We start from the raw sequence: 20,449 nt of genomic DNA, 5'->3' as shown, positions 1-20,449 counted from the left end.
GATGGCCAACAGGCACATGAAAAGATGTTCAACATGACTAATTATCAGGGAAATGCAAATCGAAACCACAATGAGATATCACCTCATGCTCATCAGAATGGCTATTATTAAAAAAGACAAGAAATAAGAAGTGTTGGAGAAAATGTGGAAAAAAGGGAAACCTCATACGCTGCTGGCGGGAAAGTAAATTGGTGCAGCTGCTATGGAAAACAGTATGGAGATTCCGCAAAAAAATTAAGAATAGAACTACCATATGATCCAGCTATTCCACTTCTGGGTATTTATACAAAGAACACAAAAACACTAATTCAAAAAGAAATATGCACCCTTATGTTCATTGCAGCATTATTCACAATAGCCAAGACTTGGAAACAACCTAAGTGCCCATCAAAGGATGAATGGGTAAAGAAGATGCAGTATATACACATATACAATGGAATACTACTCAGCCATATAAAAAGATGAAGTCTTGCCATTTTTGACAACATAGATGACCTTGAGGGTATTATGCTAAGCAAAATAAGTTAGACAGAGAAAGCCAAATACCATATGATTTCACTTATATGTGGAAGATAAACAAATACATGGATATAGAGAACAGATTGGTGGTTACCAGAGGAGAAAGGTGGTGAGAGGGCAAAAGGAGTAGAGAGGCACATGTGTATGATGACAGATGGAAACTAGACTTTTAGTGAGGAATATGATGTAATCTATACAGAAAGTGAAATATAATAATGTACACCTGAAATTTATATAATGTTATAAACCAATGTGACCTCAATAAAAAAGAAAAGCCAAAGGACCACAAAAAGGCCAGATTAGCAAAACAGAAAACTTTTAGACCATGAATGCTCTACTCTCGTCAAACAGTACAGAAAAACCCGTGTTCCCCACCCTCACCCATGTCAGCAAAGGCTAAGTGGGGAGCCTAGTCTTCCATCCTTGCAAAGCTGTAATAAAGTGCCCCAGTATTCCCAATGAGGGGTGCCAGAGAAGGCTGAGTAAGGATTCAGGACTCTGATCTTTGATGGCCAGTAATGAGCATCCATACCCCTTACAGTATCAGTGGAGACCAAATGGGAAGCCTGGACTCCACCTGGAAGTAATGAGGTACCCTTCCCCTCCTAGTTGGATGGTGTCAGAGGAAGTCTAATGCAGACTCAGGGTTTTTACCATCATTGAGCAGTAAAGAGGCCATCTACACCTTCAGTGCCAGTGGATACCACATGAGGAGATGGAGCTCCCATCCCAACTCAGCACTAATGAGGAGCATCCCTTCAAGAGTTAAGGAGGCCAGGAGAGAAACCTGGACTTCTGCCTCCACCTCACAGTTAAAAGGTGATGCCCCTTTGCCCTGCCAGAACCCTTTAGTTGAGATGACTTTTGGGGAGAGTAACATCAAAATAATGGCAACCGTTTCTCTTTATACGTTCATATTGGCTTACATACTGTTTCTTCTTACAAGCAACTATAATAACTCCCTAACATATATCCTTGCCTCTAATTCAGCCTCCCAAATGATGCTCGAGTTATTCTTTTAAAACAGAGCTCTGCTGGGGTCACTCTTGATTAAGATCTCTTTGAGATTCCCAACTGCTTACAGGACAAAAGCTAAATCCTTAACATGAAAAACAAAGACCTTCGCAACTGCAGCACAAGCTCTAACCTCATGATCCCTTCCTGAAAATGTCGGGCTTGTCCACATGTCTGGGTTCACGCCATTTCCTCCAACTGGAATGTCTTTCTCCCTCCACTTACCTGTTAAATTCTGATTTATTCTCAGGGTTCGCAGTCCTATATCATCTGCTCTGTGGAATCTTCTCTGATCACCTCTGGCAAAATCATCTCAAGAGTTACTATGTACATAATTGTAACTTTACACAAACTTTTTAAATAGGATTTGTTACATGTAACTATCTCTTGGGCATTACAGAACTCCTTAAAGGAAGACCAATATTTCATCTGTACATTTATCTCCCAGCCCAAAAATGCTACCCAAATTAATGAGAATGTCCAATTCGATTTTAGAGTATAGCGTTAAGTACATAAGCTCTAAGTTCTAGCTTCTACTTAGGAAGTAGAAAATTGGAAATAATGCTCCCGTTCTTTACACAACAACATAATCTAGTTAATTCAGAAAATGACACATTTTTAAAACTCATCAGAGAGCTGAGGTCATGAAGCAACCAACTAATTCAAAAGTTAAAAAAAGAAAACTTCTGGGGCTGGTCCGGTGGCATAGCAGTTAAGTTCGCGGGCTCCACTTTGGGGCCCAGATTTGCCAGTTGGGATCCTGGGTGTGGATCTACATATTGCTTATCAAGCCAAGCTTTGGCAGGCATCTCACGTATAAAATAGAGGAAGATGGGCACAGATGTTAGCTCAGGGCCCATGGGAGCCACAAACACAAATTGAAACCCACTTAGAAGCTTGGCTTCACAGAACTCACTTAATGCTCACAAGAAAGACTGGGGGTGGGCAGAGCAGGAGTGGAACCCACTTCTCTCCTGGTGAAGCCTAGAGAAGGGGAAGACAGCTGCTGTAGGAAAGGGAAGATGTCTCACCAAGATTCCTGTCTCATACTTCCACCATGGAACAAAAGCCATCAGCCACTTGGGGAAGGGCCCTCAGACCACAGGCACAGACACATTAAGGTGGGTGAACAGAACAGAATAAAAACTTCCACTTCTGGGGAAGGGGCAGAAAGAAGTTCTCGGGTCAGACCACTGGAGATCCCCTACCTCTGAGGGAGGGGTGAGATTTCTGAGATTACCCTCCAGACACAGGAACATATCACCTGCCCAAGACTGAGGCCACTCCAGAACAGGAGGCAACAGAAACTTCAGCACCACCACACCACACCAGCAAACACCATGTCATGACTAACATCAGGCTCCTTCTGGGAAAGGGCCAAAAGCCTGAGAACAGAGACCCTCTGTGAGGCACTGGCAAAAAGAGGAGACTCAAAGCTGAAGATGGAGCAGATTTTGACAGAACTCTGTAGCAAACAAGCCCCTATGCTAAACACGATATAACTGTAGAGGATTTTGAAGCCTATATTGCACTGAGATTAACAATAGCAACAACAAAACCCAAACCAAGCTCAAATTCTGACTAAATGGACTCAAACCCCTCACACTGAAGGCCAAGCATTAGAAAAGGCAAACTTATTTCCAGGCAGAAATACTATTTACTTACCCTACATATGATGCTTGATTTTCAGTCAAAAGTACAAGACAAGCAAAAAGGAAAACCACACTATCAAGAACAAAGCAATCAAGAAAGTCAAACTCAGATATGACTCCAAAGTTGGAACTCTCACACAGGGAATTTAAAATCACTATGGTTAATATGTCAAAAGCCACAGTGGAGGAGTGACACCAACATTGTGATGGAGTGAGCTTTTCCCTTAGTCTCTGCCCTCTAAGTTACAACCAAATAGACATTCGTTAACCGACAGAGTATTCCCTACAAAGCACAGTAGGACATCTGAGTGACCCACACAGCCATGCATCTGAAGGTGGGGGTACTGGATCCCCAGGAAGCAGTGAAAGGAGGTGAGCAGGTCCCCTCTCCATTCCCAGCAGCAGTGAACTAGGTTGTGTGTTCTCATGCAGGAGCTGGCATGCAACTGTAAGATGGGGGCAGGCAGGTTTGCATGTGAACACTTTCACTTTTGGAGCTGCAGCCCAGCCTGAGGAAATGCTCCACTCTGAGTGGCACAGCTCAGCCACTGCCTGAGCACCCTCACCAAGTTCAGCAGCCCAGGAAAACCACCCATGAGTGCAAAGCAGGCCTGCATGCATGAAAGAAACTGCCCATCCCCTCCTGCCTAGAGCACCAGGGTGGCCAGTTCCTGGCCAAAGGAGGAGTCCCCACATAGGAGCGTCTGCACATGTGTGTGTGACCTGCCAAGCAGCTGCAGCCAGCAGACAAATGCAGACGAGCCCTATCGGCACAACTTCCAGCAGATGTGGTGGGTTCATAAAACAGATCCTGCCCCACCCAGAGCAGGCAGGTGGAATCTGTGACCTGATGTGACTACAAATGCCTCAGCAAAGGATCAGTTCATCAAACACCATGAAAAACTACAGTAACACTTCAGAACAGAAGGAAAATGACAAGTCTCCAGAAACCAATCCTGAAGTCACAGAAATTTACAAGCTGAATGAGAGAGAATTCAAAATAGTTGTCAAAAAAAAGTTAACAAGTCACAAGAAAACTACATGAAGCCAACAGAACTCCTAATTGCATCAATGTAAAAAGACCTTCTCCAAGGCATATAACAGTAAAACCGGCAAAAGTCAATGACAAAGAAAAAATATTACAGGCAGCAAGGCAGAAGAAAATAACCTACAAAGGAACCCCTATTGGGCTTTCAGGAGACTTCTCAGCAGAAACTTGACAGGCTAGGAGAGACTGGAACGATATATTCCAAATTCTGAAAGACAAAAACTTTCAGCCAAGAATAGTCTATCCAGCAAAACTATCCTTCAGATATGATAGACAAATAAAAACTTTCCCAGATAAACAGGAGCTGAGGGAGCTCATCACAAGACCCCCCCCCCCACACACACACACAAGAAATGACCAAGAAGATCTTCATTGGAACAGGTTAGCAAACACTCAATTACAACATTAAAGGTAAAGGGAAGGAGACAATCAAAAATAATTGTAAACACTGCATTTTAATCACAAATTCACAAGACAAAACAGAATCATTTGTGACAACCATAACTTAGTCAGGGAAGAGGTAAAAGATGGAACCCCCCTAGGCTAATGGAGATAAGAGGCTATCAGAAAATGAACTTTCTCATCCATGAGATCTTTTATAGAAACCTCATGGTAACCACTAAACAAAAACTCAGAACAGAGACACAAATCATAAATAAAGAGAAAACTAAAGAAATCATCTTAGAAAATCACCAAGTTGAAATGGCAGTCAGAAATATACGGGAGGAGAAACAATGGAAATATAGAACAACTAGAAAACAAGAGATAAAATGGCAGCACTGAATCCTCATATAACAATAATCACTCTAAATGTAAATGGATTGAATTACCCAATCAAAAACACAGAGTGGCTAGATGGATTAAAAAACAAGACCCAACAATATGCTGCCTCCAGGAAACACATCTCAGCTCTAAAGACAAACGTAGACTTAGAGTGAAGGGATGGAAGACGATTCTTCAAGCAAACAGCAAGCAATAGAAAGCAGGTGTTGCCATACTTATATCAGACAAAGCAGACTTCAAGATACAAATGGCAATGTAAGATAAAGAGGGGCACTACATAATGATAAAAAGGACATTCCATTCATGAATACATATATGCAACTAACACAGGAGCACCAAAGTACATAAAGCAACTATTAACAGATCTAACAGGAGAAATTAACAGCAACATAATGATAGTAGGGGACTCAACACCCCACTTACATCAATGGATAGATCATCCAGACAGAAGGTCAACATGGAAATAGTGGACTTAAATGAAAAACTAGACCAGATGGACTTAATAGATCTATAAAGAACATCCCATCCCCAAACAGCAGAACACACATTCTTCTCAAGTGCACACTGAACATTCTCAAAGATAGGCCATATGCTGGGAAACAAGGAAAGCCTCAATAAATTTAAGAAGATTGAAATCACACCAAGCATCTTCTCCTACCATAATGCTATGAAACTGGAAAAAGACTACAAGAAAGAAGCTGGGAAAGTCACAACTACATGGAGACTAAACAACATGCTACTGAACAACCATTGGAACAATGAAGAATCAAAGCAGAAATCAAAAAATATCTGGAGACAAATGAAAATACATCATACCAACTCGTATGGGATGCAGCAAAAGTGGTCTTCAGAGCAAAATTCACAGCAATACAGGCCCACCTCAACAAACAAGAAAAATCTCAAATAAACAATCTCAAACTACACCTAACAGAACTATAAAAAGAACAAACAAAGCCAAAAGTCAACAGAAGGAGGGGAAATAATAAAAGTTAGAGCAGAAATAAAGGAAATAAAAACCAAAAGAAACAGTAGAAAGGATCCGCGAAACTAAGAGCTGGTTCTTTGAAAAGATAAACAACATTGACAAACCCCTAGCCAGACTCACTAAGAAAAAAAATTTTGAAGTAATTTATAGAACACTGTGCCCAATAACAACAACATACACAGTCTTTTCAAGTACACATGAAACATTCAACAGGTCAGAACATATTCAGGGTGATAAAACAAACCTTAATTATTTTTTTAAAATTAAAATAATACAAACTACGTGCTCAGATCATAATTGAATTACACTAGAAATTGGTAACAGAAGGTTATCTAGGATATTCTCAATATTTGGAATTTAACCAACACACTTTTAGATAAACAATTCATCAAAAAGGAAGTCAAAGGGAAACTAGGAAATATTTTAATAGAATGAAAATAAAAAACACATATCAATATTTTTGGATGCAGATAAAGCAGTGCTTAAAGGAAAGTATATATATTAATTGATTATATTAGAAAAAAGAAAATAAATTATACCCAAAACAAGAAGGAAGAAAGTAATCAAGATAATAAATCAATGAAATTATGAACAGAAAAACAATAGAGAAAAATTAATGAAACCAAAAATCAGTTATTTACAAAAATAAAGATATATAGAAAGACAATCCTCTACCCAGACCCTACTCGCTTGCAAAAAGAAAAAGAAGACAGGGGCCAGCCCCATGGCCGAGTGGTTAAGTTCTCGCGCTCAGCTTCCGCGGCCCAAGGTTTTGCTGGTTTGGATTCTGGGCGCAGACATAGCACCAGTCATCAGGCCTTGAGGCAGCGTCCCACATGCCACAACAAGAAGGACCCACAATTAAAATATATAACTATGTACTGGGGGCTTTGGGGAGAAAAAGGAAAAATAAAAAAATCTTAAAAAAAAAAGACAAAAATTACCAATAGCAGTAAATAAAGATGAAGATCACTATAAACCCCACAAACGATTAAAAAGATAGCAAGAAAATACTGTGTGCATAAACTTAAGAACATATACGAAATGAAAAAAATTCTTGAAAAACACAACTGCTAAAATCATTCAAGAAAAAGACAGAACTTAAATAATTCTATACATACTAAAGAAACTGAATTTATATTTCAAAATCTTCCCACAAAAAAAAAATTCTAAGCTTCGTTGGCTTCACTGGAAAATTCTAGCAAACATTTAAGAAATAAATAATACTAATTCATCACAATTTTGTCCAGACTGCTGGAAATGAGAACATTCAACAACTCACTTTATGAAGCCAGCATTACCCAGATACCAAAACCAGACAAAGATATTGCAAGAAAAGAAACTACAGGTAAATAACGCTAGTGAAAATGGATGAAAAAAAATCCTCCAGAAAATACTAGCAAATCAAATCCAGCAATATATGAAAAGAAATAGTACCCCATGACTAACTGGATTTTATCCCAGATATGCAAGACTGGTTCAACGCTCAAAAATTAGTCAGTATAATTCATTTCACTGTAATTGAGACTAAACGAGAAAAATCATATGATCACCTCAACAGACGCAAAACAGCATTTGACAGAATTCAACATCCTTTTTGATAAAAACTCTCAGCAAATTGCAACAGAAGGGAACTTCTTCAATATAATAAAGAGCATCTAGAGAAACCTACACCTAACTACTAAGTAATAGTGAAAGACAAAGCTTTTCCACTAATTTCAAGGAACAAGGCAAAGATATCTACTTTCAATACTCTTATACAACACAGTAATACAGTGTAACCAGTCAAGAAGAAGAAATACTTGACATGGATATTGGAAAAGAAGAAATAAAACTGTCGTTTCTCTCACTGATTATATTATTGTCTATGTATAAAATCCCCAAAAAAAGCTACAAAAAAGCTATTAGAATAAATCAGTGAATTTAAGGAGGTTACGTAATACAAGGTCATTAAATAAAAATCAATGGTATTTCTATACACTGGCAAGTAGCAATTGGAAAATTAAAGTCATAAAAGTACTGTTTACAATAGAATCAAAAAAAGAAAATATTTAGGCATAAATCTAACAAAACATGTATGAGATCTGTATGCTCGAAACTAAAAAACAGATTAAAAATTTCTAAGAACTAAATAAATGAGTGATATACCATGCTCATGGGTTGAAAAACAAAATATTATTAGCATATCAATCTCTCCAAACTGAACTATGGATTCACGACAGTTCCAATCAACTTCTTCGAATTTTTTTTTTTAACTAGTAAGTTTATTCTACAAATTATATGGAAAAGCAAATAAACTAAAATAATCAAGACAATTTTTTTTAAATAAAAAATTTGGAGGGCTCACACTACCTGATTTCAAGATAATATAAAGCTATAGTAATCAAGACAGTGTGCTATATTGGAGAAAGAATACAAACATAGATTACTGGGAAAATATAGAGTCAAAAAACAGACCTACAAAAATATAGGTAATAGATTGCTGACAAAGATGCCAAAGCATATAATGGAGAAAGAAGAGTCATTTCAACAAATGGTGTAGGAATGATTAGACATCTGTCTGGGAGAGGGCGGGGAGAAAAACTTCAATCCATGCCTTGCATATATAAAAACTTACTTCAAAATGGATCATAGCCCTAAATGTAAAACCGTAAATCTAAAATTCCTAGAATACAATTTAGGGGAAAAAAATCTTTGTGACTCTGGGTTATACGAGATTTCTCAGTCATGATACTAAAATCACAATTCATGAAAGAATAACTTGATAAGTTGGATTTCACCTACTTAAGAATATCTGTTCTTTGAGGGACATTGTTAAGAGAATGAAAAGACAAGCCACAAAATAGGTATTTGTAAATCATATACCTGAAAAGTAACTCAAATTCAGCATATAAACATAACTCTCAAATCTCAAAAATAAGAAAACAATTCAATGAGGTGGGTAAAATGTTTGAAGACTTTACCAAAGAAGCTATTCAGATGACAACTACATCTCAATGTCATTAATTATCAGGGAAATGTAAATTAAAGCCAAAATGAGATGTTAAAACCTAAGAAGGATCTGAGATTCTACCCTACTTACACACTAACAAGTTGGCCTGCTACAGTTTTATGCACGTTGGTAGAAGACACAAGACTTCTGGGTCAGAGACAACGGACAGTTTATAACTCACGGCACAGCAAGCAATATGAACCTCACATTCACACGGGCTCCCTGTCCTCCAAGTACCACAGGGGTGATGCAGAGGCAGGCTCAGATAGATATTGTGCAGGCAGTGGGTTTATTTCACAGCCAAGGAACACTAAAGCTTGGAAAACCTCTATCATTTGCAAGCAAATCTGCCTAAGCTTTTCCCTAAATAGAGACATTATCTTTATTAGACTAGACAGCAAACATATCTTCCCTCTGTTCTGAAAGGAAACAATATCTCTATCTTCCAAAGCCTATTGTCATACAAACATCCTTGAAAAGATAATCCAAAACAAAAGACTGTCTGTGGCTCTGTTCACAGGACATGCAAAAAAGCAAGAGACCAATGGAGAATTATCTCCCAACATGAGCTATCATTACATGCCTACAAGAATAGCTAAAAAAAATGTTTTTAATAATAACACCACCACAACATGCTGGTGCGAATATGACTGTCGGAAACGCAAAATGGTGCTTTGGAAAATGGTAGACTATTTTTTATAATATTAAACATATACTTTCCATATGACCCAGCAATCCCACTCCTAGGTAGTTATCTAACTGAAATGAAAATTTATGTTCATACAAAACCTGTTTTGCAATCGTTTATAGTGGCTTTATTCATAGTGCTAAAAATTAGAAACAATTCAAATATCTCTTAGCTGATGAATGGATCAACAAACTGTCGTGCATTCACGCAATGGAATGCTACCCAGCAATAAAAAGGGCAAATAACACACAACAACACAGATGAACCTCAAATGCATTATGATAAGTGCACTATGAAAGAAGCCAGACTCAAAAGGCTGCATGATTCCATTTATATGACATTCTGGAAAAGACAAAGTGATAGAGACAGAAAGTATATCAGCAACTGCCAGGAGCTGGAGGGAGGTGGAAGGACTGACTGCAAAGGGACTTGGTGGTATTTTTTGAGGTGATGGACTGTTTTATCTCTTGGTGGTGGTGGTTAGAAGACGGTATGTGTTTGTCAAGACTGACAGATTGTACACCAAAAATAATGAATTTTACTGCATTAAATTAGACCTTTAAAAAAATAAAAAAGAGAGAGAGAGAATATGTATAAACTCTAGAATCAGACTGCCAGAGCTCTGCCTCTTTCCAAATGCGGATCTTGAGTATTTTCTCAAACTCTCTAAGCATCAGTTTTCTCAACTGTGAAGTGAGAATAATAATAGCATTTGCCTCTTAGATTTGTCAGCTTTCCTTGTTGGTGTTCCATCATTAATCATTATGTGATATCCTATTATATACCTAACACCGCATCAGAAACAGAAATGAATCTGGGGCATGGCCCCCACCTGCCTTCCAGGAGGCTGCAATCTAGTTAATAAATAGCTCCTGAATGGACAAATGAACACGATTATTTTACTGCCATTATATTATTACAATTATGAAAATTAACAAAAGCCAGTCTTAAGAATCTATTAGGCTAAATTCATATTAATAATTTTAAACATAGTTGAACTTTAGCAAGAATTTTCCAAAATAAAAATGGAAATTTCAAGTCAAATCTAAGAAATCCTATTGGCAACCTAGATATTTCTAGAATTATCGCTACAGAAAATTTTAAAAGACTTGAAATTTCATTTATTTATAGTTTATCAGGTTCAGAGAGAATATCAGCCTACCTGTTTTCACCAATTTATTCTAGCATTTCAATATTACTTTAATTTGAGTAAGAGTATCAAGAAAGCATTATAAAAACAATAGGAGATTATGTTTCCTCATTGACCAAGACTTCATGTATCTGGATAAAACATTTCCCTAAAAAGATAAAGCTAAGAAGAATCACTAAAAATAGATGGAGAGACTATGAGGTATTCCAGAAAAGTCTGCTCCCTCCATCAAGAAGAGAATTAATGACTTCATCTTTATATCACATAAAAGATCCAATAATCTGTGTGAGCTATGTATGCATTACAACACATCATATTATATATACCCAACACCTTTCTTTGTGTATCACATATCCCTGTCGCTCGACCATGAGAAATGTCCTTACATCAGGCTTAGAGTATTAGAAGCATGAGAAATTCATGCCAGAACATACTATAGCTACTTTTACAGAGTTAAGCACATTTTCACCATATTCATTGTGCATTTATTGACGATCTATTAGATGATCAGTTCTGACAGGATAAAGCTCTATAAAACAAAGCAGTTTGTTTTAAATTTGTCCTTTCCCTTCAAAGCTAAAAGAAAATCAAGCTATTCTTATTTCAAAGATTTCCTATCTACTCTCATCTCACATCACATCTCGGCAAAACTCTGTGAGAAGTGTTCTTGGAGTGTTATCAAGTAAAAATTTTGCAACAAGTATGGCTTTTTGCACAGGATTTCACACTGAATAATATAGTAACATCTAGAGATTCCTAGCCTAGTAAAAAAAAAAGAATATTTTAAAAGATATTTTTAAAAGCGCAACATATGCACAGGGGCTTCTCTGCAGAACTCACAGACTCATTTTCACCATTTCATTTGCTCAGAACTATTGTTTTGGAATATGGAGCCCACAAATGGATCTTCCAAAGTTTTATCTATTGAAAATATTTCTAAGGATTACATCTCTCAAGAAGAAGCCAGTATGTGGAAAAGTATAAGAAAGATAAAAATAAGTCATACGATAACTAAAACAAGTCAAAGTAAAATGAGTAGAAATTGTCCTTTGGAAGACCCCAGAGGAAATGATTACTGGCTAGCTTACCTTGCTTTTCTCCATTAACATTTTCTAAAATATCAGAGAGCTGGCTGTCAAAGCCATGTTGAAGGCCATTCCTTTGCTTTTCAAGGTGATGTTCTTCCTCAGCAATAGAAGAAAGCACATGTGGTTGCTTTTGGTCATCAAGGGTCTGATTGGGCCACTGGGACATTATGGAACATGAGTCCTTTCCATTTGCATGTTGGCTAAGTCTGGGGCTTGAACCTTGGGGAGAGTCCTGCAAATCACTATTACAACAGGAGAAATGATCCACTTCAAGAAACAAAGAATTTGCGTCTTCTTGACTCCAATCATTGCCTTGTTCTTCATCTTCAAAGTAGGTTTCCTGAATCTGAATATCATCTAAGTTCTGGTCTAGGTTGTCACTCAATTTAGAGTCTCGTTTGCTCAAATTAACCAGCGAAGCAGATAGTGTATCTCCTGCTTGCTGGAGAGCTTCATAAACCCGAGATATCCAGGAAGAGAGAGGCTGGAAGAAGTTCTGAACATCCTGAGATGCCATGGCCAACACCATGACCAGCTATCTGATGTCTACAAGTCCACTTGTCAGTTCCTTCAGTACTCTGGACTTAATGTGAACTACAGAATAAGCATGATGAGAAATTAAATTGGAGGTCTCTTAATGGCTGTGAATATTTCACTCTCAAAACTTCTCAGCTGAAACAGAGGAAAGAAATACTTACACCTGTTAAAGTTACAACTTCAGCCCCATCACCAGATACTTCCAATCAATGCCAAACAGCATTTGGGGACAAAAAGAGATCATTGAAATCTTAAGGCAACTAAATGACTATGAAAGTCTAAATGTATTTCAATGCCTATTCAACTCCACGGGCATGTGCAAAGCTTCCATTAGCAGTAATGGGCTCTATTCACATGGACTGAGAGAAGTCAGTCCCCCATAGACCATACTTAGTAGTGTGAAAAGGATAAGTGAATCTTCATTAAGAGGCACTTGGACACAATATTTCAAAATACAAGAAAGGTTGGAGGCTTCATCTAGGAACCTGCAGATCCCAGAAAGCAGGCTAATAAGCATCTCTGCTTCATGACACAAAGATTTATCCTTTCAAAGGAAATGTGCTCCTGGAATCAAAAAGCTTTTAACAAATCTTAAAATAGGATCTTATATTTTTATGCAATTTCTAGAAATTATATCTATTCTTGAGGAGCAAACAACCACTGAAAAACTGAGGGTGGCAAGTGGATTAGGCAGTTTACCGGAGACACGTCCCTGGCATCCCGTTGCATTTGTCTAAGTTCCAAACTCCGGAAGTCAGCTTTCCACAGCCTGTGAGACTCCTGAGAGGCAATACATCCCACAAGATTCAAACCTGAAGGAAGCAGCTGCAGGACACGGACCGAGCAACAGGGCATAATGAAGACCCTGGAGCTACTATACTTTTACACATACGCATGCATACAAACATATGCTATGTATACATAGGCACACGTATGTGTACGTATATATATATATATATATATATATATCTCCTATTGCCTTTACATTGCTCGTCAACAGCTCAGGATGAATGTTATAAATGACAGCAGAGCCTAAATTCACTGCTTGCAGTTAATTACTCCATCTCTTTTATAGCAATAGCTTCCTTCTGACCAAATTTACCAGCAATCCCATAAGTTTCAGCCTTCTTGACCTCAGGCTGCTGCATTTGATAGGATTGCCTACACTCTCCTAAAAATTTCTCTCTAGCTTTTGTGATAGCCATTCATGCATGTATTGATTCATTCAACAAACAAATATTTATTATAGTGCTGGGCACAATGCCAAGTGTAAGGTAACCCTGAGGTCTCTGTCCCCATGGAGCCCACATTTCAGTTAAAGGGAAACTGAGCTCTCTGCACTTTCCCCTGATACTGAATAATTAATGTATCTGTCTTTCAGGCTCTTCCTTGTCTTCCCACAAACTACTTAGATACAACCACTCATTGTCCTATGGTTTCTCTTCCTCCCCCTTAATACTCATCATCCGGGAGAGCTGACCCATCTATAAGTACCAATTAACACTTTTTTAAAAATTCCAACATATACACCTCCAGCCCTTAGCTCAATCCCTCTTTTCCAGGCTTGAATCTCTTGTTATCTAAGCCCATGGTTCTCAGACTTTGCTGTGTCAGAATCACCTGGTGAGCTAATAAAGAACATAGAGGCCCAGGCAGGTTGAAGGAACAGGCCCCGGGCCTTTGTATATTTGTCAAGTTCCCCAGGTGATCCTGACACCCACCAAAGTTTGAGAAATGCAGATCTAAGGAAGTAGCTACACCTGGGTATCTCACCAAACTCTCAGATTCAGCTGATCCAAACCGAGCACAGCGCTTTTTCTACAACGGATGTTCAGCACTCTGGACTCACAGCATTCTAGTGTCTGTGAATTTCTCTCTTGAACACTCCTACCTTCCACTCCTTCCGTTCCAAGTTCTGCTGGTTTGGGGTCTACGAATTCTCTCTTCCATTACGTTCTGTGGAGTGATCGCCTTTCCCCACACTCTGATTTCCTCAGAACTTCCAGACGTAGGGTTTCAGTCTCTAGTCTTCCCCACCTCCTCTTGTCCTCTAGGTTTGCTCACCAGAACCTGACCTTGTACCAGATTTATTGCCAACTCCCCTAGAATGAACGTTCCAAGGAGGGCAGCGACTGTCTGTTTTGTTCTGTAGCTTATCCCCAGTGCCTAGAAGTGTGCCGAGCACATGTTAAATTCTCAATAAATGAATTAACAAATGCCATTTAAAATTGTGCTTACAACAGTGTCTAGCATATACTATGCACTCAAATTTGTTAAATTGATGAATAAAACCTACTCAGAATTGTTTAAAAGCTCTTAATGTTACCACACAAATCCCCTGCTTGGTAATATTAAAGAGTTCTTTCACTATTTGTTCTACTCCATTTCAGTACCCACAGTTTTTGGGTTTTTTCTCCACAAATATTTTGCTTAAGTTAATATGCTTCAGGGCATCACAGACCTAGAAAGCTCCCTGAGAAATCATTGGGGTTAGCATCTACCACTGTCCTTTAGGTACTTGAAGCTTTTTAAGACAGAAATGATGTATCTGCCTTAATAATTCAATAATCATTTCTATTCTTTATTATACAGAGAAAACTTTATTTTCACATGCAAACCCAAATCTTTGATTTTTAAGCCGGCATTTTCTTGTCCAGTCTTTGAGTTAGTAACTGCCCATGCTCTCAGTCTCATGTCTCCACGTCTTCTGTAACCTCTGTCCATCAAACCTTCATGGCAACTTGTCCAAAAGATAAATCTTACATCACTCCTTTAGTTTAAAGAAACAAACTAGAAAACCATTATGGCTTCCTATTCTTTATATGGCAAAATTTTAGCCCTGGCAAACATTCATTTATATTTGTTGACACAGAGGTTTTAAAAAATTAATTTTAATGCCACATTGACTACAGTCCTCACTTCTCCCTGTTGTTTATACCCACTTGCTTTACTCATTTCTGTGTAGCCTACCTGACCCCTGGAGGCATCTGAACTTTCAAGCCCTACCCTATAGGATAAATTTCACATTGTTTACCATGGCATACAGGAAGAGGGATGCTCAAGACATTTAGCAATCAGCACACATCTAACTGGCCTTAGTGCTAGAGGGATCCTTAGGGCCTCCCACAGGGCGTCAACTTTTTAATTGCTGAGTCACTGGTGTGAGGAGATCTGAGGATGCAACAGGACAGTGAGAGGGACCTCATATCAGTGGCTGTTTATCAACTGTCTTGGAACTATTTCAATATTTTCACAACTCACAGAGCTCCACCTTTGGTCCTGACTGAAGATCCAGCTGTGTATGAGCTGTTCCCAATAATACCACCTCACAGTGAGGACTCAATCATTCCTCACCACTCCTCACTCAAAGTTCTACGTGCCGGTCACACTAACACACTAAGCATTTTCCAGAGTGACTGTGCTCTTCCCTGACTTCCGTTTGCTCTGCCGGGATGTCTTCTTTCCCTAGCCCGCCTAGTAAATACTTACTCCTTCTTTACGCTGAAACTCCTACTGCCTCCTATGTCAACTCTTCATCTGCAATCAAAGGTGTAGCCTCAGGGTGCTTTGAATGTGCCTTTATGACACAAGGTTTCACTTGCTGTGGTAATTATTTGTCAGTCTTCCTCTTCCAATGGACTGTGAGACCGTAAGTGCTAGGACTGTGTTTATAACTTTACTGCTCCAGGACCCACATCGGGTAGGGACTCATAACTGTTTGTTGAATGAATGAATGGAAGTTACTGATGAAAATTTTTAAAGCTAAGAAGCCCTGATTCTTCATTTGTCTTCATCCGTAAAGTGTAATTAACTCTCTAGATGACCTCTAACAGCTCCTTTCTGCTTTGAAACCCAAGAATTTACCAGTGTGGGCCAAAAAACATTGTAATATTGATGCTGGATATATTCAACAGTAAGTAGTCTTTTCAGGGATTGGTTCTATAATTTTGTCAATAACCATTGTCCAACGATCTCACAGTGATTGGAAAGAGGCCAAATCTGTCTCTATATGAAACAGTGTCCAGTGGTTATATTCCAAAACACTGAAAAAGGAGGGGCGCGTGGAGCTAGCACCTGAAAAACAACTTAGTTAGCAGTACTGTAGATCTTTCATTACACTAACACAGTCTAAAGCCAAAAGGGCTATGTGCCAGCAGAGTAACCATGGAGATAGCTTTGCTGCTTAGGTAAATTTCATCTTGACTGGTAGAATAGAGGTAGTATCAGATATACACCTGGTACCCGTGTTATTTGGGGGCTTTCTTACCACTGAGAAGACAAAGTAGCTTCTGGTGTTATTAAAAAATATACATATGAGAAAAGGAAAATAGAGGACAGCCCAGGTCCTTGGATTAGCAGGAAAATACATGTAAGGTCTGTGGTGGCTAAGAAGTCTTATTATTTGAATTAAAGTAGTTCATGACACTTCGTTATTATGAGACATATAAGACAAAACAACAAAAAAAAGTGTGTTTGTGTGTGTTTGTTTAACATACAAGCTCCTACCACAAACATGACAGGGAGGGTTTATAACCTCTCCACGTGCTCAGAATAAACCAGCAATCTAACAAAGGATTAGTAACAACTGATAAATAAAGATGAAAGGTAAGCTGCTGATATATTCTTAGGGCCTACAGTTCTTTAAACTTTGTTTTAATTAGAATTATATTTTAATTATAAACGTGTCTAATTAAGGTCATTTTAAACATAGAAAACGTCTAAACAGGAAACATTAAAGAGTTGCATTTCTGTAGGGGGAAAAACTATCAAATTCTTGAGCCATATGCTTTATCACGTTTGATCATCCTCACCAAGGGTACCTGTAGACAGAAGAGATCCGTGCCCACAATAATAATGCTCATGGTCCTTTAAAGGCTGTTAGTGAAATCTTTCTGACCCCATTTTTTTTTTATCTGATGATAGATGCTTGGAGGGAGGGGGGGAATTATGACTTAGGAAGAAATACCAGGTTCTAGGAGCTAGGTCTTAAAAAAATCTATGTTATTTTGCTGAAAGCTAAGGTGGAAGCCTGTATGTCTGAGTGATTTCTAAAGGCTTATCAGCTCCTGGAGAGAGTCAGACACATTCTGAGAGAAAAGAAAATGTTCCAATAATAGGGTCCCCAAGTAACCAAACCCCCAATCACAATCTTACGCAAGTTTATCTAGTGAAGCGTGTTAATGCTTAGCATTTTTTAAAGGAGAAATCACCTTGGAAAATCTACTCTTTTCATTCTCTGTCAAGATCTGTAGGGCAGTCAGTCATAAGTAAAGTCAAGAAGACTGGGTTTATTTAAAATTTCTCCTCACAGCTGCCAGTTAACTTCCTTGTGTCATCTACAAGATGTGGGTTACTTAATATTGACTTCCCAGAGTGGTCATGAAGCTAATTAAGTCTGTAATTTTTATGACAATTATCATGCCTTTCAGAGAAAGGCATTTTGCAGTACCTAGTACAAATAAGAAAGCTCAGAAAGATGAATAATGCATGCAGTCAAAATAAGAACTATGAAATGGGCTGCAATCCATCTTTAACACGAGTCAAGAGAGCCTACAGGTGTTTTCTGTTAAAAGAAAATTTGTTAGGTGGGTAGGAATATGTGCCGTTGAGATGAAATATCCTTTATAGCATTTGTCCAAAATGTGTTCTAAATGCTGGCATCTTAACAAATATAAAATTGGACTACTGAGGACTCTATGGCAACAATATGGACACAATACATACAGACTGTCATTGCTGGGACATGGGCAATCCAATAGACCCTTTACCACTGGGCTTCAGCGGGGACAATTAACAGAAAGCAAAATGTGAAACTGCTCTGTAATCAAAATATATTTTCATCAGGAGACACTGAGAAAAAGGAGACAGTGTGAAGGAAAGAAACAGCAGTGGCTTCGGAATCACACAAAACAAGGCTCAGTGTTGGATCTGCCCTCACTTATGCCACAGCACGAGGCAAATTACGCGACCTGGGTGCACCTAAATCTCTTCACCTGTAACATGAGGAGCACTACCTCTTGTCTTCCAACTCACTATGGAAATGCGATTACACAATGTTTTTAAAGCACCTAGAACAGAGCCCAGTACATAACAGGCTCTCAGTATCAGTTATTCATTATTGAATCGAAATTTGTGACATTTTAAAAGGTAAAAATATATTAAACTCTTGTAATCTTTTCCCTAATGTGCTAAGACCTCAGAAAAATAATACTATCATTATAACCAACATTTGCCAAACACTTTACAGTATGCAATGCTTTTTGACAACTTACATAAATAAAAACTCTTTGTGAAAGATATTAGCCTTCCGTTTTATGGTCGAAAAAACTGAGGCTCAGAAAGGGTAAGTGCCCTGCCCCAAGGCTCAGACCTAAATACAGAGTGGAGCTGGTATTCAATTCTCCTTTGTTGAATTCCAAGTTCTTGCTTTAACTCCTGCTCCAAATCTTCACAAAATGCCAATAAGACAGTGAAGACACTAGAAATCAAAAACGTAGAGGTATTTTCCTAATGAGTGGCAAGCATGGGGTTCAAATCCTGGTTTGTCTGACTCAGAAGTGTGTTCTCATTCTGTTTCCACTGCACCACGGCTGCTGATTTCACTAATGAAACTTGTTTAAAAATGAAAACTGTTGCAATTACTTTTCCAAAATAAGTGTAATAAAGTAAAAAAAAAAAAAAAAAACTAAACTACTGCTTAAGTCAAGGATGGCTTATTTTTAAATATAGTTTTCAAACTGTATCCAGTTAAAGTTAAAGCTTTGTAACTGAGCAGGACAATATCAAAAAAACTAGGGCTGGCTCAACAAGAGTTTTAAATTGTTCAACGTTTATGCCGCTATAGCAAGAGCACCTTTTAAATATTCTCCAGATTTCATTAGCCCATTGAGTATTCCGGATCGTCTATTACATCCAAAGCAGAGATTTGCATATGCTTCACAAATAAGCAGTCGTTCCATAAACACAGAAGGTCTTCAGCATTTGCAGAGGGACTATTTAACATGGTGTTAATGGCACAATTTTCTTATGAGACTGTCATTGCTGTGGCACAGAAATCCATCTTCAGACTCACATATAATAAAATTTTTATCAAGCATTTAAGAATGAATTATATTTAATTAATATTTACCTTTTTAAAGACCCAACCAAAATGAGGAACAATCTCATTTTGCATCATCCTGGCTAAAGTGATCACAATAGACTCCTGACAAGAGTACATCTCTGTTCCATGGTCACTGGCACATACCAACTGGCCCCAAATAAAGGAGGTTCTGAAATCTCAAATAACATCCACAGTACAAAGGAATGTAAGCAGAAGGTAATGTAATGAAATTGAGGAAGGCAAAATGCAGGCACAATTAACAGGAAATACTCTCAAACTAGGGGATTTGTCAGATTGTTCATTTTTGTCCAAGAGAAGAGAGAGAGACATCATTTGTATCACTTGAAAATGCACGAGGCTCAAAAGTAAGGAGAAATTACAGAACTAATGTCATTGCAACCCTCTGGAGACAGATTAAGCAATACTCTAAATATCAGCAATCATTGAGTGTTTGTTAAAGTTCTTTTATTAATTATAGAAGTAATATCAGACTCATGAAAATTTGGTTAAAAAAGAGAGGGAAGGAAAAATAATTTAGAATCCCTCCGCCTTAACACAACTCTGATTTTTTTTTTTTTTTTTTTTTGAGGAAGATTAGCCCTTTGCTAACTTCTGCTGCCAATCCTCCCCTTTTTTTGGCTGAGGAAGACTGGCCCTGAGCTAACATCCGTGCCCATCTTCCTCTACTTTATATGTGGGACGCCTGCCACAGCATGGCTTGACAAGCGGTGCATAGGTCCACACCTGGGATCCGAACTGGCGAACCCTGGGCTGCCGAAGCGGAACGTGCGAACTTAACCAACTTAACTGCTGCGCCACTGGGCGGCCCCTCAACTCTGATTATTTTTGCACATTTCTTCCGTCATTTTTCCTTGTAATTTGCACAGGGTT

General features: G+C 38.3%; 1 protein-coding gene across 8 annotated transcripts in view; it reads right to left on the bottom strand.

The window, feature by feature from the left end:
- SYT16 (synaptotagmin 16) overlaps positions 1-20,449 on the bottom strand; it is a 175,641-nt gene that overhangs the window by 113,917 nt on the left and 41,275 nt on the right. For 5 of the 8 annotated variants that reach the window (XM_046647718.1, XM_046647723.1, XM_046647719.1 and 2 more), the window contains exon 3: positions 11,920-12,591. The exons of the other annotated variants lie outside the window; for them this stretch is intronic. In XM_046647718.1, coding sequence (XP_046503674.1) covers positions 11,920-12,448 — 529 coding nt within the window. In that variant the 5' untranslated portion in view covers positions 12,449-12,591. The remainder of the gene's footprint in view (positions 1-11,919; positions 12,592-20,449) is intronic. 8 annotated transcript variants of the gene reach the window in all.

The sequence above is a fragment of the Equus quagga genome, chromosome 20 (assembly GCF_021613505.1).
Source record: "Equus quagga isolate Etosha38 chromosome 20, UCLA_HA_Equagga_1.0, whole genome shotgun sequence".
Classification (NCBI taxonomy): Eukaryota; Metazoa; Chordata; class Mammalia; order Perissodactyla; family Equidae; genus Equus; species Equus quagga.
This window is presented reverse-complemented; position numbering and strand designations above follow the sequence as displayed.